This window comes from Zalophus californianus, chromosome 5 (assembly GCF_009762305.2).
Source record: "Zalophus californianus isolate mZalCal1 chromosome 5, mZalCal1.pri.v2, whole genome shotgun sequence".
In the NCBI taxonomy this organism is placed as follows: domain Eukaryota; kingdom Metazoa; phylum Chordata; class Mammalia; order Carnivora; family Otariidae; genus Zalophus; species Zalophus californianus.
This window is the reverse complement of record NC_045599.1, coordinates 5,918,405-5,942,007: the sequence shown is the minus strand read 5'-3', so window position 1 is coordinate 5,942,007 and position 23,603 is coordinate 5,918,405. Positions and strand designations below refer to the sequence as shown.

At 39.5% G+C, this 23,603-nt stretch overlaps 1 protein-coding gene across 3 annotated transcripts; it reads right to left on the bottom strand.

Annotated features, from left to right (window-relative positions):
* Positions 1-3,882: 3,882 nt before the first annotated feature.
* LOC113929969 (T-cell-specific guanine nucleotide triphosphate-binding protein 2-like) lies at positions 3,883-23,518 on the bottom strand. Of its 3 annotated transcripts, none has more exons than XM_027607230.1 (3): positions 23,283-23,518; positions 8,596-8,725; positions 3,883-5,753 (listed from the first exon to the last, which is right to left on the bottom strand). In XM_027607230.1, the coding sequence occupies exon 3, from the start codon at positions 5,731-5,733 to the stop codon at positions 4,408-4,410; it is 1,326 nt and encodes a 441-aa protein (XP_027463031.1). In that variant the 5' UTR covers positions 5,734-5,753; positions 8,596-8,725; positions 23,283-23,518; the 3' UTR covers positions 3,883-4,407. The 3 variants fall into 3 exon arrangements, with proteins under 3 accessions (XP_027463031.1, XP_027463032.1, XP_027463030.1); XM_027607231.1 differs by lacking the exon at positions 23,283-23,518 and adding an exon at positions 22,105-22,346; XM_027607229.1 differs by lacking the exon at positions 8,596-8,725.
* Positions 23,519-23,603: the final 85 nt, after the last annotated feature.

Sequence of the window (23,603 nt, the reverse complement as noted above, 5' to 3'; positions counted from 1 at the left end):
GGTAATTAAATTTTATTCCTAAAGTTTTCTCTTGTTTAATTGAAGAATATATGCAAATATATATTTATATTTTGAACTGTCTTAGATCATCAGTAACATACTATACACATAATTCTCCATCTTACTCTTTTCATTGAACAATAAACAATATATCCTGGAGATGAAGGCATAGCCATATATAGGGTATTACTCACTCCTTTGTATAGTTGTCACAGTTATAGCCACAGCTGTGGCTATAACATTTCCTATTGAAGATCATTTCAACTTAGTGTTTTCCCATTTCAAATAGTGCTGCAATTAATAACTTTAAATATATATTTTTTGGTAATTTTTCCAGTTTTTTTGGTCCCTCCTCCCACCCCAGCTTATTTGGTTAAAAATGACAGATGAAATCATATATATTTAAAGTGCACAAGGTGATGATGTGATATAATTATACATTTTATGAAATGATTACCACAGTCAATTAATACATTCATCACCTCACATATTTACCTTTTGTGCGTGTATGGTAGTAATGCTCAGGACCTACACTGTTAGCAAACTTCAAGTACACAAAACAGTATTATTGACAATAGTCATATTCATCTTACAACTGAAAGCTTGTACTCTTTCAATAACATTACACCTTCTTCCCATTTTCCAACCCCTACCAAAAACCAACCTACTCTCAATTTTTATGGCCCAGATTCTTCAAAGTGGGATCACTGTGGCAAAGTGTAAATGTGTGTGTAGTTTCCCTAGAGATGGTGTAATTCATCACGTTATAGGCTATATCATTTGTGCAACCACCAGCATTGTAGGACAACAACTATTTTTCTACAGTTTCACCAAACTTTGCAATTTCCCCTAATCTAATATGGGATAAATGATATCTTAGTGTAGATGCCATTTCTAATTTGCATTTCCCTCATTAGATGAGGGATTGGATATGTTTAAGGACCTTTTGCATTTTTCTTTTTATTTCCATGTAGTAATCACAATCCTCTTGTCTCTTATTCCCTAACCTCTGAAGTTTAGGCACAAAATATACTGCTAGCAAGCAAGGAGTGTCTAGGCCCACAATATGCAAACCCTTTGACTATGTTCCCATCTTATGCACTTGTCTCTCTCACAAATACCCCAGATAAAGATTTTTCTTAGCTAATATTTCTCTTTCATTTCCTGTGACACATGTTCATCTACCTTTTATGTTTATTAAATACAATGATAAGCCAAGAAAGGACAAGAAGGATATCAGTGAACATTAATTGATGATCTATTAAAGATCAGAATATATGCATTCATGAATGAAAGCAAATGTTTTGGAGAGGAAAATGGTGGCAGAGGAGGAGGACCCTAGGCTCACCTTGTCCCACAAATGCAAATGGGTAACTATCAAATCATCTTAAATACCCCAAGAACAGACCATGAGGACTACAGAACAAACTCCATGACTAAAGGAGAGAAGAGGCCACATCAAATAAGGTAGGAAATGCAGAGCCATGGTTTAGGGGAGAATGGGATCATGGATGGCTGTGGAGGGAAAGGAGGCATGGTCATAGAGAAGAACAAGAGAGAATGGAGCACACAGGTAACACAAAAGGAAAACATTTCCCCAAAACCATTGGCATAGGAAACAGGAGGGTCTGAATGTCATGATTTCTTGAAACTGGTAGGGCTTAAAGCCTGGAGTCTTAAAGGTCAGTGGCCTTGGCTGGTTTAGATCCCAGAGGCACTACACTGCTTTTGGAGAGAACACAGGCAAACAACCCCAGGATAGACAGTCTGGAAACAGTGATCTAAATAGCACCTGGGGCACACAGAGGGGAGAAGATTCAATCTTCTCAGACCAGTCCCTGAGAGGCATCATCATGGAGACACCTCTCTGAGAACAAAGGAAATGGTCAGTGTCCTTTCCCTCCCCCACCCCTCAGCATAAACACAGAGCCACCTGCAGGAAACAGCAGAGTGCCAACATTAGCTGCTTAACTTGTATACACCAAGCACCACCCCTCTGAGCTCCAGTGAAAATGCCCTTCTTAGGCTTCCATCAGTCCCAGCATGACAGGTTCCTCACCCAGAAGACCAGTACAAATCCCTGCCCACACCACATCTCCCACCAACCAGAGAGTTCTGCAGGGCTTCAGTTCTCATAGAGGTGGTGTCAGGTCTCATTTCACAAGAAGACCAGAGCACACTTAGTTAAAACTCAGGACATTCAGGACAAGGACCAAACACTGCCTACTGTAGGCAAGGAGAGCCTCTACAGACAATTGGCCTGAAAGAGCAGCCAAAACACAACAGCAAAGTCCATGCAACACAAACCAGAGACATGCTCTAAAACTGCACCACTTCTCTTTTTTTTAAGATTTTATTTATTTATTTATTTGAGAGAGTGAGAATGAGAGAGCGAGAGAGCACATGAGAGGGAGGAGGGTCAGAGGGAGAAGCAGACTCCCCGCTGAGCAGGGAGCCCAGTGTGGGACTCGATCCCAGGACTCCAGGATCACGACCTGAGCCAAAGGCAGTCATTTAACCAACTGAGCCACCCAGGCACCCTGTACCACTTCTTTATACCATACACAAAAATAAATAGAAAAATGGATTAAAGAATTAAATGTGAGGCCTGAGACCATAAAAATCCTAGAAGAGAACACAGGCAGTAACTTCCCTGATATTGGCTTTATCAACTTCTTTCTAGAAGAGTCTCCTGAGACAAGGGAAACAAAAGCAAAAATAAACTATTTGGACTACATCAAAAGAAAAAGCTTCTGCACAGTGAAGGAAACAACAAAAAATTAAAAGACAACCTCTGGAATGGGGCAAGATATTTGCAAATGACATACCTGATAAAGGGTTAGTATCCAAAATATACAAAGAGCTTATACAATACAACATACAAATAATAAATAACATAAAAATGGACAGAAGACATGAATAGACATGAATTTTTCCAAAGAAGGCATCCAGCTGGCCAAAAGACCCATGAAAATATGCTCAACATCACTCATTATCAAGGAAATGCAAATCAGAACTACAATGATATATCACCTTGCACTCGTCAGAATGGCTAAAATCAACAATACAAGAAACAGGAGGTATTGGTGAGGATGTGGAGAAAGGGGAACCCTCTTGCACCATTGGTAGAAATGCAAACTGGTGCAGTCACTCTGGAAAACAGTATGGAGGTTCCCCAAAAAGTTAAAAATGGAAGTACCCAATGACGCAGCACTACTAGGTATGTGCCCAAAGATTAGAAAAATACTAATTAAAAGGGATACATGTACCCCAATGTTTATAGCAGCATTATTTACAATAGCCAAATAATACAAACAGCCCATGTGTCCATTGACTGATGAATGGATTAATAAGATATGATATATAGATATAGATACAATGAAATATTACTCAGCCATAAAACAGAATGAAATCTTGCCATTTGCAATGACATGGATGAGGATAGAGTTATGTTAAGTGAAATAAGTCGCTCAAAGAAGACAAATATCATATGAATTCATTCATATGTGGAACTTAAGAACTTAAAAAAACAAATAAGCAAAGGGAAAAAAAGAGAGAGAAAGGCAAACTAAGAAACAGACACTTAACTATAGAGAACAAACTAATGGTTACCAGAAGGGAGGTGACTGGGGGGATGGGTTAAATAGGAGATGGGAATTAAGGAGTGTACTTTTTGTGATGAGCACTGGGTGTTACATGGAGGTGTTGAATCACTATATTGCACACCTGAAACTAATATTACACTGTATGTTCCCTAATTGGAACTTAAATAAAAACTTTAGGGGCACCTGAGTGGCTCAGTCATTAAGCATCTGTCTTCAGCTCAGGTCATGATCCCAGGGCCTGGGATAGAGCCCCGCATCAGGCTCCCTGCTCTACAGGAAGCCTGCTTCTCCCTCTCCTATTCCCCTTGCTTGTGTTCCCTCTCTTGCTGTCTCTCTCTGTTAAATAAATAAATAAAATCTTTAAAAAAACTTTAAGGAAAAGAATTTATGGATTCATAACAGAATGTCAGGAACACCAAAGATACACTATGTACGCATTTATAAAAATTCATTTTTCAGAACCCACTATGAGCATAGCCATTTTTAACTAGTATGTCAGTAGAAAGACCAGTGCTGTGCATGAAGTAACCATCACACAGAGTTATTCTCTCCGCTAAGCAGAAAATTCCAGACTACTGTCCTTCATTTTTTCCAAAATAATCATATGAAGGATCATATGAAGGAAGGATTCTTTAGAGTTCATTGCTCTCACTGTCAAATAATAGTCACTAAGTTCATAGTTTTTTCAAGAGTGTATTATGGAAATATCTGTGATACCCTTGAGGGCAGTGGGTCAGAATGCTTAAAGGAAACTCTAAGTTATCTTTCCAGGCACCAGTGCCATGCCAACACTGAGAATAATTCAGGAGCTGGCTGCCTCACTTTTCCCATTTTTATTCCCAACATCCTGAGGTAGATAAGCTTGCCCAGGTTCTTCAGAGTCCTTAAAAATCTCTTCATTTTTAAGAAGAACTTTCGCATCACTTGCCACAGTCTCAAGGAAATAATTTTGCACATAGTAAATCTTCCTAAAGTAAAGACCAGCAGCAATGGGTCCTCCAATAACAGAGCAGAATTTTTCCACATATCTTAACAGTTTTTCCCCTAAGGACCCATCATCCTTCTCAAATGATAGCAAATGGGGAGACATAAGGTTTGCCTTGAGTTTCTCCAATGACACGTGAAAGTCCTTGGCCATGGTTTTCAGGGATGCATCATCCAGCCCAAAGTAAACCCTGTAGAGTGTTAAAGTGTCCTTTAAAGTCTCTACATCTTTATCACTGATGTAGCCCATCAAAGGGACAGTGGCCGATGCTCCAGCCTTCATGGCCTCCAGCCAGACCTTCTGTTTCAGGGAATCCCTCTTCCAGTCAATGATGGCCTCAGTAATATTCGGCAGGTGTTGCATGAAGATGTGGCGCTTGTGGGCTGGGAGTTCCCTCAGAAGGGTGGTCTCCAGGCTTTGGAAATCATAGCGAGACAACTCAAAGCTGGAAACTAAGAAGATCTGAGCATCACTCACATTGGCCTTCTGAAGTTGAGTCACACAGTCATTGCGGATCCTTTGCAGGATTTCATGTTCATTGAATTTGTTGGGTTGACTCCTTTTTAGATTATATAAATCACTGTCTATTTTAGTTCGAACAAAGTAGAAATTCTTCTTCATTTTTCCAATTGCTGTAGCCAGTTGTGCATCATTGAGTTTGAAGCGTGTAGCAGAGATGATAATAAAGAAGTCATACTCACCAAATTTCATTTTCTCCAGATACTCATGAGGCTGCAAGTTAGTGGTCCCTATGCCAGGCAGGTCCCATAATGTCACATTGGGAAACTTTGGGTGTTTATATTTGTTTCTCTCAAAGGTTGTCTCTACTGGCCCAGTAGGGGCAGCCCCTTCTTCCTCGTGTCCCATGCCCCGCAGGGCATTGATGAAGCTGGACTTCCCTGCCCCAGACTCCCCAGTCACAGCAATGCTCAGTGGGGCATTATTGATGTCTCTCAATATATCACTGATTGTAGAAACTGCACTCTGAATGTCTCCCTCCTTCAGTCTTGATTGAATTGACTTGATGGCTTCCTGAGAGATGATTTTGCATTCCTGGTTGTAGTTCTTAAAAAACTTATCAAAGCTGGAGGCCAAATCACCACCGTTTCCATGAGAGGGTATGGAACAGGAGGACTGACTCATGGCTGTAGCAGTAGAAGGCACTATAGGGAAGAGAGAAGAGGGAAGGAAAAATAGTTAGTATAACAAGGGGTGGGTTGGGATGTGTTGTTAGGGACAGGTATAACAGCAGTCCTGGCCACAAAATTGTATCCAGCAGCCCTTCTCTTTCTGTCCAGATGTGTGGACTTCTGACCTAGATGTAAAGTTTGCCCTTGCTCAGTCTCTTCCCTTATCTTGGAAAGCCCTTCTTCTTTATGATACTTTTCATTCTTGCAGATTAATTTCAAAGCCTGATTCATCTATCCAAACTTTCCTGCCCACATTATTCTTTGTTTATCTTGCTTTAGTTTTCTTTATCTGTAATGTTATGAAAATAATACTTCTTCATGGTGGCAAATCTAAGAAGTCAGCACCAGCATTTATCCCCACACCCCTTCCCACCTGTGCTGTGGGGCCCTCCACAAAATCCACTTCTGATCACCTTCAACATCACCACGAGACCTTGGTTCTCATATGAGGTAGCTAAATAAGGATGAGTGGTTCTTTTCCTTCTCAGAAAAGATACTATATATAATCATTAGGAGATAGAAACTTTTAATGATTAGAAAGTATCATATGACCTCATTGATATGAGGAATTCTTAATCTCAGGAAACAAACTGAGGGTTGCTGGAGTGGGAGTGGTGGGAGAGATGGGGTGGCTGGGTGATAGACATTGGGGAGGTGCTATGGTGAGTGCTGTGAATTGTGCAAGACTATTGAATCACAAATCTGTACCTCTGAAACAAATAATGCAATATATGTTAAGAAAATAAAAAGAAGAAGATAGCAGGAGGGGAAGAATGAAGGGGGGTAAATCAGAGGGGGAGACGAACCATGAAAGATGATGGATGCTGAAAAACAAACTGAGGGTTCTAGAGGGGAGGGGGGTGGGGGGATGGGTTAGCCTGGTGATGGGTATTAAAGAGGGCATGCTCTGCATGGAGCACTGGGTGTTATGCACAAACAATGAATCATGGAACACTACATCAAAAACTAATGATGTAATGTATGGTGATTAACATAACAATAAAAATTTAAAAAAATAAAAATGCTGATTTAAAAAAAAAGAAATGTGTTTTCTTTTATCAGAAAATATGTTGGCTCATGAAATAGGTGTTGAAAGGACTCTCTGTTTTTCTGGGAGTAGATACAGTAGGGGGCATGGATCCCCATGTTCTAAAAAGTCATGCTGGACCATCCACCTAGGACTTGCTATGAACCACCCCAACTGTCCTGAGACCCCACCCATCCCCTGCTTCATGCCTGTGTATAAAAGGAGACAGAAACCATATGCGAGAAATAAACCACATGGAGGACTCACTGGTACATAAAGTGTCGTTAATGGAAAAGTTGATGTGAGTGAAAACTGAAGCAGGAGTTGAGTGGAATGTTGTAAAAAGTCAGCCATGATAAGGAGGTCCCTCTGTCTCCCTGCCTGCTGACAATCAAACTGAGCTCGTTCTGGAGTCCTGGACCTATCTGATCATGAAGGATTATAATACCTTGAGATGTGGGCACAAAGGAAATCATATACTCAGGACTAAATGGAATGTGAAGTATTTGTATACTGTCTCCTATGGAGATTGACAACTGTGGGAATTCATATTGCCTGGCTAGAGAAGATTTAATAAATACATGTCTCCCTGGATGAGACTGGTTGAAAAGCAAAGAAGAAGTGTCTGGAAAACTGGGACGTTTTGAAATTTCTGGGCTGAAAACAGCCAGATTCTCATTGTGGTTCAATGCACTCATCCAGGGAGTAAATCCTTGACTTAGTAGAAGCAATTATATTTGGAGGTCATGCATTCCACACACTCCCTGTCTGCATGCCCATCACAAGCACAGCTTGTTCTAGTCACATGATACTCCTTATGCCACTGTCTTGATTATTACAGCTTCACATTCCTTCTTGTTTTTCTTATTCCCTTGTTGTATTGATAATATTCACAATGAAAGTGGAGGCAGAGTCTGGCTTGTGACCTTTCACCACTAGAGCATCTGGTCCCCAGGCCCTCTCCTTTCTCCTACTAAGGTGTCTGAAGTAATTGTTTCATTTGTTTTCTCAGGGTTTGCTGGTCAAACCTGACAGACAACCAAGTTTTTCGACCAAGAAGCAAGTCACTTCAAGTCACCACTGATGTCTGGGCAGCATGCAGGCTGGAGAGGTGTCTTTGGCTAAAAGTGAGGGATCAGACACATCTTCCAGGAGTTTCCTGGCCGCCACAGGCTGCAGCCCAGAACAGGATGGCAAAAACAAATTTGGGAAGATATTATTCAGACCAAGTGTACATTGTCTGCACTGGCACACATATGAATGGGGCACGCAGACATTCTCCTTAGAAGACAGAACTGTGGGAATCTAGCTTGAAAGGGGCAGCTATTAAGCAACTAAAAAAGCACTTGTGACTGCTCAGCAGGAATATTCTTCACATGCAGAAGAGTGGAAATCTTGAGCATGTGGCATGTGCAGGGCCAACCCCTTGCTGTTTGGAGAGCAAACACTATCACCCCTTTGGACAACAGGCAGTACACAAAGCAGAAGGAGCAAGCCTGACTGTGAAAGAGGCATATACAATTGGGGCCTCAAGGAGGAGCCAACAAGGTGAGACTTCAACCCTATCAGGTGTGGCCTCATGCCTGTGCATTCTCAGGGAATGTGGGGGAAAATACACAGAGAGCAAGGAATCTCTGACTGAGACAAGTCCTGAGAAATAGAAAAAATACAGCAAAAGGAAACCAAATGATAGGGTGGGGAGGGCAAACAGATGCGGACAGCAAAATTCTGGGTATTGAGCAAATTTCAACCTCACAAAAGCCATGCCCTATTGTTAAGTTTCCATACCTCACTTGATGTTGTATATGACATTCTGTTATTTATTATTTTCTGCTGCAACAGCAATGTGGGGGGAGCAGGGGCAGAGCACTTTATGGTATCCTTGGGAGCTGTATTCCAGCCTCCGGCAGTGTGTCCTCTGCAGCCGGGGAGAGAATGTGAGAAATCCATGCCAATAAATCTTAGATGTGCATCTCTACGTACATTTCTTATCCTCTCAACAACATGACTCACAATTCTATGGAGCAATGTGTTAAAAAGAAAGCCACAAGGTCATAATGTAGCCACTTAAGTTTATGCCCCAAGTCAGTAAACCGAGGCTAATACCTAACAGCAGTTTCAACCCCCAGGGATGTAATCTTTCAGTAGTCAACTTGGCTATTTCCTGGTGACCACTAAAAACTATACTGACAGACCCCATTCTCTCCCCTTAGGAGGGCAAACTTGGTTAAAACAATGGATTCTTATCTGCTTTCTCTCTGCACTTAAAAACGTTTCCTTTCAGTACCTCGATGGAACTTCTTTCTATTTGCTAGGTGGGATACTCTCTGATTCATAAACCATTTAATAAATCCAATTAGGTCTTTAGAATACACTTGGTTGAATTTTGTTTTTTAACAGATTTGGTGGCAGTGTCTAGATCTGAAGCAAACTTCTGACTGTATTTGGGGACAAAAAGAAACACAGGTGTGGCACCCCATGAATCCTTTTGAGTTCATGGTCTTTCTCAACATTTCCAAGGGCCATTGGTAAGTCCATCTTGCTTTGAGCTCTATTCTTTTTTGCATTAGACTTCCTGATTGAATTGCCTTTCAAGTCCAGGTTAATGGGTCACTCTGTCACTGACACTGAAGACTGAAAGAGCACCAGCCCTTAGCCCTTGGTTCAATCCACAAGTCCACATTGGAATCCCTTCCCCAATTCCAGTCTACAGTCCGTATTTACTGCTCTTTGGTGGCTTAGTCTGTTCCCCACTTTCTGTCTGCAGTCTTCATTAATGGAACCTGCTGGTTTAGTCCATGATGGACATCAGTGGTGAAGTGTAGAAGACACTTTATCGAACAGTTCACAGTAACTTCTAAACTTAGCCTTTGGTTCTGAACTCAGATTCCAAGTAGGGAACTGTTGGTGGCAGCTATAGTTCTCCATGTGTGCTGAATCAGGCTGCAGTCCCCATTCTTAGAGGTCTGCTGCTTCAATCCTTGTCCCAGTCCCAAATTATTAGGATACTGCTGTTGTTTATAGTTCCACTACTTCAGTATTGTTGGTTTCTGTTAATGTGTACATGAGATAAAGCCTCAGTTTAAAGAAAAAATAGTAAATAAATGACTACATAAATAAACAAAAAAATAAATAAATGGGATTTTTAAAAATCCAGTTAAGTGCTCTAACCTCCCGCACATTGCTTATTTCATATCTAAGAACTATGATTCTGCAAGCTGTAAGCATTTACAAGCCTGTTTTGTGTCCCTAACAACTTGGCTTGGTAACTTTCAGGTTGGTAGCCACAAAGTAAGGCCAGACAACAATGTGAGCCACTCCCTATTTGTGACTAGATATGGTTGGACAGAAATGTGAGTTAAAATCCATTTATGGCTAGGATTGTACCAAACTGCTGCCAGTCCTCAAGGGAATTACAACATAGAATTACAGTGGCCTTTATGAGGAACATTCTAATCAGATAAGATCACATAAGAAGTGCACTTAAAAGCAAAACCTTCAAAATTCCAAAAATAGTTTCTTTGAAAGTGTCACTACAAAAAGCTGGTGAAAAAAGAAATGACATATCCAATACAAAAGACTATAAGACTGATATAATTCTTATTGCTTTCCACTATCCTCCTTTATTTGAATACTCAGTCTAAGTTATCCTCTGTCTGAATTGCCTTGACAGAAACCATAAAAAAGTCAGTTCGAGAGGCAATTCAAAGTTCACCTATTCTTTTGCCAACCCCAAAACTTTCCCTGTGTATCTCAAAGGGCTTGTGAGATACCGGTCTTAGGAAACCCAAATCCTTCCTGGAGGAACTTGCATTCTTTGTCTGCCCCCTGAAGTTATACATATTATCATGTCTTCAAAATATAAACACACCCACAATTGCCTGAGACTAAGGGGGGAAAAAAGAGAAAGAGGCCTTTCTATAATACAGATTGTACCCAAAATCTGGCAGAGCCTCCTAAAGATTCATTCCAGGGATAAACACAAATCTTAAAAATCTTTTCCACAAAAATTAGTAACTGTAAGGACTTTGTGTGTTTGTGTGTCTATATATATCTGAGGGTTTTATTGTTAAAGAGTTCTATTTAGTTGGTTTGAGGCAAGCACTTGTAAAGATTAAGCATTCTAAAACTCTCAGAAAGATAGACACTAACCTAAATACTGTTCAAGTTCATGTGGTCTGGGAAAATATTCAGTATTAAAGTTAATATAAGACTATTGGTTTAAGAAAAGTAAACATTATGAGCATTAAAATTATGAACATTAAAATTAACATTTTTATTCTACCTTTGTTTACTTAAAGTCAAATAAATAAGTTGATATTTTCTCTGTTATAAAAAAATTTTAATGTGATGGGAGAACAATAAAGTGGGATTTATTTGTGGGGTATAAAGGTGGTTCAATATTCACAGAACTGTCAATGTGATGTATTACATCAATAAGAGAAAAGATAAAAACGATGTTTCATTTCAATAGCAAAAAGCATTTGACAAAGTAGAACATCCATTTATGATAAAAACCTTAATAAAGTAGGTCTAATGGGAACATACTTCAACAAAATAAAGGTCTGATATGAAAAACCCACAGTGAACATCATACTCAACAGGGAAAAACTGAGAGCATTTCCTGTAAGGTCAGGAACAAGACAAGAATGTCCCTTCTCCACACTTGTATTCAACACAGTACTAGAAGTCCTAGCAATAGCAATCAGACAACATAAACATATGAAAGCCATCCAAATTGGTAAGGAAGAAATAAAACTTTCACTATTTGCAGACAACATGATAGTACATATAGAAAACCCTAAAAAGTCCACAAAAAATCTAGAACAGATAAATGAATTCAGTAAATTTTCAGGATACAAAATTAATATACAGAAATCTGTTGCATTCCTATACACTAATAATGAAACAGCAGAAAGAGAAATTAAGAAAACAATTCCATTTATAATTGCAACAAAAACAATAAAATATCCAGGCATAAACTTAACCAAAGTGGTGAAAGACCTGTACCCTGAAAACTATAAAACTTTGACAAAAGAAATTCAAGGCAATGAGAAGAAATGGAAAGACATTCCATGTTCATGGGTGGGAAGAATAAATATTGTTAAAATGTCTATACTACCCAAGAAATCTTCAGATAGTACAAATGCTATCATCAAAATACCAACAGCAATTTTCACAGAACAGAAACAAACAATTTTAAAATTTGTATGGAACCAAAAAGGACACTGCATAGCCAAAGAAATCTAAAAAAATAAAAACAAAACTGGAGGTATCACAATTCCTGACATCAAGTTATATTACAAAGCTGTAGTAATCCAAACAGTATGCTTGTTGTGATGAGCACTGGGTGTTGGATGTAAGTGTGTAAGTGTTGAATCACTAAATTGTATACCTGAAATGAATATTACACTATATATTAACTAACTGGAATTTAAATAAAAAAGAAAAAAATAGGATGATATTGGCATAAAAATAGATAATATGGTTCAGTGGAACAGAATAGAACCTAGGAATAAACCCACAATTATATGGTCAATTAATCTTTGACAAAGCAGGAAAGGATATCTATTAGAAAAAGTCTCTTCAACAAATGGTGCTGGGAAAACTGGACAACTACATACAAAAGAATGAAACTGGACCACTTTCTTACACTATACACAAAAATAAATTCAAAATGGATTAAAGACCAAAATGTGAAACCTGAAACCATAAAAATTCTAGAAGAGAGCACAGCCCATAAATTCTCTGACATTGGCCATAGCAACTTTTCTAGATAGCTCTCCTGAGGCAAAGAAAATCAAAGCAAAAATAAACTATTGGGACTACATGAAAGTAAAAAGCCTCTGCACAGCAAAGGAAACTATCAACAAAACTAAAAAGCAACCTAAGGAATGGGAGAAGATATTTGCAAATGATATATTGGAAAAAGAATTAGCATACAAGAGGCGTCTGGGTGGCTCAGTCAGTCAAACATCAGAATTTTGATTTTGCCTCAGTACATGAACTCAAGGTCATGAGATCAAGGTCATGATCTCAAGTACATGATCTCAAGGTCATGCATTGGGCTTCCTTACAGCACAGAGTCAGCTTGAGATTCTCTCCTCCCTCTGCCCCTCCCCCTGCTTCCACACATGCTCTCTCTCTCAAAATAAATAAAATATTTTTATAAAAAAACCTTTTAAAAAAAGAATTAGTATACAAAATGTATGAGGAAATGATTACAATTCAACACCCAAAAACCAAATAACCCAATTTAAAAATGGGCAGAAGACATGAGCAGACATTTTGCCAAAAAAGACATCCAGATGGCCAATACACACGAAAAGATAAACATTATCACTCACCGTCAGGGAAATGCAAATCAAATTTAAAATGAGATACCACACACAAGTCAGAATGGCTAAAATGAACAACCAGGAAACAAGAAGTATTGGCAAGGGTGTGGAGTATAGGGAACCCTCTTACACTGTTGGTGGGAATGCAAACTGGTGTAGCCACTGTGGAAAACAGTATGGAGGGTCCTCAAAAAGTTAAAAATAGAACTACCCTACCATCCATTGATTGGATTACTGGGTATTTACTCCCCAAATAGAAAAAAACTAATTCAAAGGGATACAAGCACCCCTCTGTTTACTGCGGCATTATTTACAATAGCCAAATTAAGGAAGCTGCCCAAGTCTCCATGGATAGATGAGTGGATAAAGAAGATGTGATATATAGGGGCGGAGAAAAATGGCAGAGGAGTAGGAGACCTGGATTTTGTCTGGTCTCAGGAATTCAGCTGAATAGGGATTAAACCATTCTGAACACCTACGAACTCAACAGGAGATCAAAGAAAAGAATAGCAACAACTCTCTGAACAGAAAAGTGACCACTTTCTGGAAGGCAGGACGTGCAGAGAAGTGAATCCGAGGCGATATTCGGGAGGATAGACGGCGGGGGAGGGGGCCTCCGTTGGCCGCTTCTGACAAGTGATAGAGCAGCAGAGCTCAAAATGAGAACTTTTAGAAGTCGGCTCCGCTGAGGGACGTCGCTCCAGTGGCCAAGCTGGGGGTGGAACCCTCATGGGACAGTGTGGACTCAGGACCCTAAGGGTCACATAAAGACCAGGGGTGCCTGAGTGCGGCAGAGCTCCCAGGTATCGGAGCGAGGAAGCCAGCTGCAGAGACAGAGCTCAGGCGCTCCGAGGTGGCCATAAACTGTGATCCGTGGCACAGTAGGGCCACTACTCCTCCAGCAGGGACCCAACAAGCAGCAGAGCCAGGGATACTCCCCTTCCTCCCTGTGGAGGAGCGGTAAGGGAGCACACCGCAGGGATCTGCTGGGTTTGGAGACTCCACACTGGGTCAGATGCCAGAGATAGAAACACTCGGTCACACGCCCGGTGAGCACAGAGTGCCGCTAGAGACTGGGGAGACGGGAGTGACTGACTGCTTTTCTCTGGGGGCGCACTGAGGGGTGGGGCCCCGAGTTCTTGGCTCCTCTGGGTGGAGATTGGGAGGCCACCATTTTCACTCCTCCAACAAAGCTGTACCGAGAGCTTGCAGGGAACAAAATCTCCCGAGAGCAAACCTGAGCAGATTGCTTAGCCCCCACCAACAAGGGCCGAGGAATTCGGCCTCCGGCAAAGACATTTGGGAACCACGGCAACAGGCCCCTCCCCCAGAAGATCAGCACGAACAGCCAGCCAAGACCAAGTTTATCGATCAAGGAGAACGGGAGAACTCCAGCGCTAGGGGAATACTGCACATAGAATTCATGGCTTTTTTACCATGATTCATTAGTTTTTCAAAGTTAATTTTTTTTATTTTTTATTTTTTGAATTTTTCTTTTTCCCTTATTCAACCAACATCTTATCAATCCTTTTTTTTAAAAAAAAATTTATTTTTCATTTTTAGAGTCATATTCTATCCCTTCATAGTATTTACCTTTATTTTTGGCGTATATATATGAGTTGTTCTCTCTTTAAAATTTTGAGATACAATTTCTTCTAACAGATCAAAATATACCCTAAAACACTAGGGTATGGCTTTGTTCTAGTCTCCTAATTGATCACATTCTCTCCCTTTTTTTAAAAAATCTTTTCTTTTTTCAAACTTCTTATCAATTCCTTTAATAAAATCTTTTATAATTTTCATCTTTATAGTCATCTTCCATCCCTTCATTGAATCAACTCATTTTCTTCATATATGTCTTTCTTTCTTTAAAATTTTAGGAGGCACTTTCTTCTAACAGAACAAAATACACCCAAAATCTAGTGTGTGGCACTGATCTATGCACTAGCCTGATCATATTTGATCATATTCTGTTTTTTTTTGTTTTGTTCTGTTTTTGTTTGTTTTTATCTTTAACTTTTTCTCTTTTTTTTCTCTCTTTTTCTTTCTTTCCCTTCCTTTTCCCCTGGTCTCAGGTCTTTTCTGATTTGTTTAGACTATATTTTCTGGGGATATTGTTAACCTGTAAGCATTTTGTTCTCTCATTCATCTATTCTCCTCTGGACAAAATGACAAGACGAAAAAAATCACCTCAGCAAAAAGAACAAGAGGTAGTACCATCTGCCAGGGACCTACTCAATACGGACATTAGTATGATGTCGGACCTAGAGTTCAGAATCATGATCTTAAAGATACTAGATGAGCTTGAAAAAAGCATGGAAGTTATTAGAGACACCCTTCCTAGAGAAATAAAAGAACTAAAATCTAACCAAGTCAAAATCAAAAAGGCTATTAATGAGGTGCAATCAAAAATGGGGGCACTAACTGCTAGGACAAATGAGGCAGAAGAGAGAATCAGCGATATAGAAGACCAAATGATGGAAAATAAAGAGGCTGAGAAAAAGAGAGAGAAACAACTACTGGATAACGAGGGCAGAATTCGAGAGATAAGCGATATGATAAGACGAAACAACATTAGAATAATTGGGATCCCAGAAGAAGAAGAAAGAGAGAGAGGGGCAGAAGGTAAGTTGGAGCAAATAATAGCAGAGAACTTCCCTAATGTGGGGAAGGAAACAGGCATCAAAATCCAAGAGGCACAGAAAATCCCTCTCAAAATCAGTAAAAATAGGTCAACACCCCAACATCTAATAGTAAAACTTACAAGTCTCAGAGACAAAAAGAAAATCTTGAAAGCAGCTCGGGAGAAAAGATATGTAACTTATAAAGGTAGAAACATTAGATTGGCAACAGACCTATCCACAGACACCTGGCAGGCCAGAAAGGACTGGCATGATATCTTCAGAGCACTAAACGAGAAGTATATGCAGCCAAGAACACTATATCCAGCTAGGCTGTCATTGAAAATAGAAGGAGAGATAAAAAGGTTCCAGGACAAACAAAAACTAAAGGAATTTGCAAATACAAAGCCAGCCCTACAAGAAATACTGAAAGGGGTCCTCTAAGCAAAGAGAGAGCCTAAAAGCAACATAGACCAGAAAGGAACACAGACAAAATACAGTAACAGTCACCTTACAGGCAATACCATGGCACTAAATTCATATCTTTCAATAGTTACCCTGAATGTAAATGGGCTAAATACCCCAATCAAAAGACACAGGCTACCAGATTGGATTAAAAAACAAGACCCATCAATATGCTGTCTGCAAGAGACTCATTTTAGAACTAAAGACATCCCCACATTGAAAGTGAGGGGGTGGAAAAGCATTGACCATGCTAATGGACACCAAAAGAAAGCTGGGGTGGCAATCTTTATATCAGACAAATTAGATTTTAAAACAAAGACTGTAATAAGAGATGAGGAAGGACACTATATCCTACGTAAAGGATCTATCCAACAAGAAGATCTAACAATTGTAAATATCTATGCCCTGAACATGGGAGCAGCCAATTATATAAGGCAATTAATAACAAAAGCAAAGAAACACATTGACAACAATACAATAATAGTGGGGGACTTTAACACCCCCCTGACTGAAATGGACAGATCATCTAAGCAAAAGATCAACAAGGAAATAAGGACTTTAAATGACACACTGAACCAAATGGACTTCACAGACATATTCAGAGCATTCCATCCCAAAGCAATGGAATAGACATTCTTCTCTAGTACCCATGGAACATTCTCCAGAATAGATCACATCTTAGGTCACAAATCAGGTCTCAACTGGTACCAAAAGATTGGGATTATTCCCTGCATATTTTCAGACTACAATGCTTTGAAACTAGAACTCAATCACAAGAGGAAAGTCGGAAAGAACTCAAATACAGGGAGGCTAAAGAGCATCCTACTAAAGAATGAATCGGTCAACCAGGAAATAAAGAATTAAAAAAATTCATGGAAACAAATGAAAATGAAAACACAACTGTTCAAAATCTTTGGGATGCAGCAAAGTCAGTCCTATGAGAAAAGTATATAGCAATACAAGCCTTTCTCAGGAAAGAAGAAAGGTCTCAAATACACAACCTAACCCTACACCTAAAGGAGCTGGAGAAAAAACAGCAAATAAAGCCTAAACCCAGCAGGAGAAGAGAAATAATAAAGATCAGAGCAGAAATCAATGAAATAGAAACCAAAAGAACAGTAGAACAGATCAATGAAACTAGGAGCTGGTTCTTTGAAAGAATTCACAAGGTTGATAAACCCCTGGCCAGACTTACCAAAAAAAAAGAGAAATGACCCAAATCAACAAAATCATGAATGAAAGAGGAGAGATCCCAAGCAACACCAAAGAAATACAAACAATTAAGAACATATTATTAGCAACTATATGCCAGCAAATTAGATAACCTGGAAGAAATGGATGCATTCCTAGAGATGTATCCACTACCAAAATTGAACCAGGAAGACAGAGAAAACCTGAACAGATCTATAACCACTAAGGAAATTGAAGCAGGCATCAAAAATCTCCCAACAAACAAAAGCATTTGACAAAGTACAGTATCCTTTTGATCAAAACTCTTCAGTGTATAGGGATAGAGGGGACCTACCTCAATATCATAAAAGCCATCTATGAAAAACCCACAGCAAATATCATTCTCAATGGGGAAAAGCTGAGAGCTTTCCCCCTAAGGTCAGGAATCGGCAGGGATGTCCACTCTCACCACTGCTATTCAACATAGTATTAGAAGTCCTAGCCACAGCAATCAGACAACAAAAAGAAATCAAAGGCATCCAAATTGGCAAAGAGGAAGCCAAACTCTCACTCTTTGCAGATGATAGGATACTTTATGTGGAGAACCCAAGAGACTCCACCCCAAAACTGCTAGAACTCTTACAGGAATTCAGTCAAGTAGCAGGATATAAAATCAATGCCCAGAAATCAGTGGCATTCCTATACACCAACGACAAGCCAGAAGAGGGACAAATTAAGGAGTCAAAACCATTTACAATTGCACCCAAAACCGTAAGATACCTAGGAATAAATCTAACCAAAGAGGCAAAGGATCTGTACTCAGAAAAGTATAAAATACTCATGAAGGAATTCGAGGAAGACACAAAGAAATTGAAAAACGTTCCATGCTCAGGGATTGGAAGAACAAACATTGTGAAGATGTCAATGCTACCTAGAGCAATCTACACATTCAATGCAATCCCCATCAAAATACCATCCACTTTTTTCAAAGAAATGGAACAAATAATCCTAAAATTTGTATGGAACCAGAAGAGACCCCGAATAGCCAGAGGAATGTTGAAAAAGAAAAGGAAAGCTGGCGGCATCACAATTCTGGACTTCCAGCTCTATTACAAAGCTGTCATCATCAAGACAGTATGGTACTGGCACAAAAACAGACACATAGATCAATGGAACAGAACCGAGAGCCTAGAAATGGACCCTCAACTCTATGGTCAACTCATCTTTGACAAAGCAGGAAAGAATGTCCAATGGAAAAAAGACAGTCTCTTCAACAAATGGTGTTGGGAAAATTGGACAGCCACATGCAGAAGAATGAAAGTGGACCATTTCCTTACACCACACACAAAAATAGACTCCAAATGGTTGAAAGACCTAAATGTGAGACAGGAATCCATCACAATTCTAAAGGAGAACACAGGCAGCAACCTCTTCGACCTCAGTCGCAACAACTTCTTCCTAGAAACATCGCCAAAGGCATGGGAAGTCAGGGCAAAAATGAACTATTGGGATTTCATCAAGATAAAAAGCTTTTGCACAGCAAAAGAAACAGTCCACAAAACCAAAAGACAACCGACAGAATGGGAGAAAATATTTGCAAATGACATATCAGATAAAGGGCTATTATCCGAAATCTATAAAGAACTTATCATACTCAACACCCAAAGAACAAATAATCCATCAAGAAATGGGCAGAAGACTTGAACAGACATTTTTCCAAAGAAGACATCCAAAGGGCCAACAGACACATGAAAAAGTGCTCAACATCTCTCGGCATCAGGGAAATCCAAATCAAAACCTCAATGAGATTCCACCTCACACCAGTCAGAATTGCTAAAATGAACAAGTCAGGAAACGACAGATGCTGGCAGGGATGCGGAGAAAGGGGACCCTCCCACACTGTTGGTGGACGCAAGCTGGTGCAATCACTCTGGAAAACAGTATGGAGATTCCTCAAAAAGTTGAAAATAGAGCTACCTTACGACCCAGCAATTGCAGTACTGGGTATTTACCCCAAAGATACAAATGTAGGGATCCGAACGGGTACATGCACCCCAATGTTTATAGCAGCAATGTCCACAATAGCCAAACTGTGGAAAGAGCCAAGAAGGCCATCGACAGATGAATGGATAAAGAAGATGTGGTATATATACACAATGGAATATTATGCAGCCATCAAAAGGAATGAGATCTTACCATTTGCAATGACATGGATGGAACTGGAGGGTGTTATGCTGAGTGAAATAAGTCAATCAGAGAAAGACATGTATCATATGACCTTACTGATATGAGGAATTCTTAATCTCAGGAAACAAACTGAGTGTTGCTGGAGTGGTGGGGGTTGGGAGGGATGGGGTGGCTGGGTGATAGACATTGGGGAGGGTATGTGCTATGGTGAGCGCTGTGATTTGTGCAAGACTGTTGAATCACAGATCTGTACCTCTGAAACAAATAATGCAATATGTTATGGAAAAAAAAAGAAGATAGCAGGAGGGGAAGAATGAAGGGGAGTAAATCGGAGAGACAATGGACTCTGAGAAACAAACTGAGGGTTTTACAAGGGAGGGGGTGGGGGATGGGTTAGCCTGGTGATGGGTATTAAAGAGGGCACGTTCTGCATGGACCACTGGGTGTTATGCACAAACAATGAATCATGGAGCACTACATCAAAAGCTAATGATGTAATGTATGGTGATTAACATAACAATAAAAAATAAAAAAAGAAGATGTGATATATATTAGTTAGCCATAAAAAGAATGAAATCTTGCCATTCGTAATGACATGGATGGAGTTTGGGAGTATCATGCTAAGTGAAATAAGTCAGTCAGACATAGACAAATACCATATGATTTCACTCATATGTGGAATTTAAGAAACAAAACTAATGGGCAAAGGGAAAAAAAGAGAGTGAGAGAGACAAACCAAGACATATACTGTTAGCTATAGAGAACAAACTGATGGTTACAAGAGGGGAGGTGAGTGAGGATGGATGAAACGGGTGATGGGGATTAAAGAGTACACTTAACTGTGATGATTACTGAGAAATATATAGAACTGTTGAATCACTACATTGTACACTTGAACCTAATATAACACTCTATGTTAGCTATACTAGCATTAAAATTAAAAACTTATTAAAAATATCTTGGGAGAATAATTGACTTTGATGTCTTATGATGTGTGATTACTCCTTTTATGGGTAATCTAAGCATAATTGTTAAGAACAAGAATATTGAATAAACGTATAAATAAAATTTTCAAAAATTGTAAGTGAACTTGTAGGGGCCTCTCTATGGTTCACTTCTTATGCCATGTAACTCTTGATCTTGGGGTTGTAAGTTCAAGCTCCATGTAGAGCTTACTTAAGAAAAATAAATTATTAGGTAAACTTTTAAGTAGTTTCCAAAATCTTTCCACTAAACTGAAAACTTAAAGTTTTGCTGAGCCAGATTAAGTAATGATTTAAGGTAAATTCATTAAATATTTAGATCATTTCCAAATAACATAAAATAATGAAACATTATTAAAATTAGGTTTCTCTAATTTGGGCTTTTTTGTTAAACATAAATACAGGTCTGTTGGTAAACTTTTTGGAGTCCTTTATTGAAAGGTGTACTATAGAAAAAGCACATTTGTAGAAATTATAAAATGTATTTTAAATTTGCCAATCTAAAGAATGCTTGTATGACACACAGTTAACTTATACTTACTAGTTTTCACTAGAAATTAAAGTTTCTAAGAGTTAAGAACTCTAATTAATGTATGTGGTTAGAGCTAGTAAAAATAAAAAAAGAAATATCTCTGAATGAAAGAAAAGTAAAAAAAATGTATGTGGATTGGAGAGGCACTGGTTTTGAGGCAAAAGAAAGTTGTAAAAAGATTGTGAAAAAGGAATCTTTGGAAAGGAATTTTATGCATGTCAGGACTGACTCACATTGGAATGAATAAATTTTAATACAAAAATAAGCTGGTGCAAAATTAGAATTTGGTTTCTTGCCTGTCAAAAGGACAAAGTATTCTTTGTTTTTGCAGGATTTGTTCTACTTTTGGTAGTAGGTTGCGAATGTTCCCTTACCATTTAAGTGATCTTCCTAGAAAACAGATTCTGTGTTTTATGTTCTATTTGCATAGGTATATAAATGTTCTGGAAATTATGTGAAATTCCTGGAAATTTCATACATCTTAGTATAATGTTATCGCTTATAACCACTCTCTTACCTTCTGAAATTGCTGTCATCAAAACTGAGGCTCACGCTAAAAGTACTGAACCAAAGTACTGAACCCAGCTGACTCACATAAAAAGACAGCCAGCAAAAGAATCTATAAAAATTGTGGCACATGTGGATAATTGAGATGGCATAGGCTTGCAGGCCCCTTGCGAGCCAGGGTCATTCAAGGACTGCAGTGAGAGTTAGGAAAGCCAGGCAAACCTGAGCAAGGAGGAGAAAACGTTCTCCTCCCCTTATCTCATGTTGCAAGTCCGGAATGCCTGGATCAGCAAGAAGTGGCTCTTGCCTAGATTAGAGGCGTTCCTCCTTAGAACAAGAACATACTGTCCCCTGAAGATAGGGTGGCTGGGAGAATTCTTTAACTCTGCAAACATAAACAGAATACATACTGTTCTTGATAAATCTTGTGTATCTTTCTTCAAGGATGTTAGTTTAATCCCATTATGTGTGAAAGTACATATTGTTATGCTTACCTGATTGCTGCAAGTATATAGCTGTGTGGAAAATAAACGACAGCATGCAGTTGCAAGTGCTGCCTTTGCTCTGCATCCCCTGTGTCCCGGTGATTTCGCAGCCCTTACCCAGGGACCCCAACGCACTAGACGTTGACAGATAATATCCATTCTGCTGCTGCAAAAATGTCCCCTCATTTTGAGATTTCTGCCATTCTGTTGTCAGGGTAAAATGACAACACTATGCTTCTGAATCAGAGAAAATAAGATAGATAAACAATGGCTGTAAGTTAAGGCTTTGGGAAACCCAAGACAGCTGCTTGGTTTTTCTTGGCTCACTGGCAAACTCCATTGTGTTTTTTTGTTTGTTTGTTTGCTTTTTCATTCCTTCACCCATCATAGTGCATTTAAGATGACTCAAACTATGGCTACATATCGGAGGGGAGATGTCTATAAAATTGTGGGAACAGTCTACCAGCAATGTCTGACTTGTCCGGCCCATTATCTTGGAAAAATTATTTTTGCCCCCAGAGGCCTCCTCCTTTGAGAGACATTTGAACACCCACAGCTGGTCTTTATTCAGTAGTCACCTAGCCTGGGTTATCAATATGTTCTTACTGTGTGTTTTCCAGTTAGAATGAAGATTTGTCCTGCAGCAAAACTGATGCCCTCACAGTGGTAAAGGAGCTGTTAATGACTTCTTTCTTGTACTCTTCCTCTCTTCCTTTAAAAACATTTCCTTTCCTACAGCTCAATGGAGCTCTTTCCTATTTGCTAGATAAGATGCTGCCTAACTCATGAATCATTTAATAAAGCTAATCACTCTTTAAAATTTATTTATTTGAATTTTGTCATTAGTAGATAATACATGCATTGTCTCTCCACAGAAAGGTACTTAGGCATGAGATGGGGGGTGAATGTCTGATCAGGAAGCTCTTGGGGAAAAGCCCCTATCCACTGACACCCTTGACATTCACATGATCCTTCTGAAGTTCACAGGAATAAAGTCTATTCTCCAACAGCCCTCTGAAAATGTCCCAAATAGTTAAATGCTCTAACTGGCTTACAGCCACTAGCACACATCCTGCCCCTCAGACTTCCACATCCACAGCACCCAAAATCAAGCATGCAGACACAAAAATAGAACCTGTAATTCTATTTTTAGACCCGTGCTCAGTCCAAAGTGATTCCTTGCTTACCAACTCCTGAAGGAAAAGAGACTTCTGGTGTCAGAGCTGAGCTCTGAACATGTCCCCAGGGCAGCACAGGAAATGCTGAGCCTGGATGAAGTGCTCCCTGCAGCCCACAGTAGGAGCACTCCTCTGCACAGACTGGCCTTGCACTGGAACACGTCCTGTGTGCTGGTGTGCTCACTGCAGAGATAAAGAGCTGACTGTCACCCCAAATATCTACACTGCCTGTGAGGAACGGGCAGGACTTAAATCATCTCTGGCCTCTGTTCCACCCTCACAGGACCTGGCCAATAGTAAAGCAGCCATCACGTTGCAGAGCCCTGCATT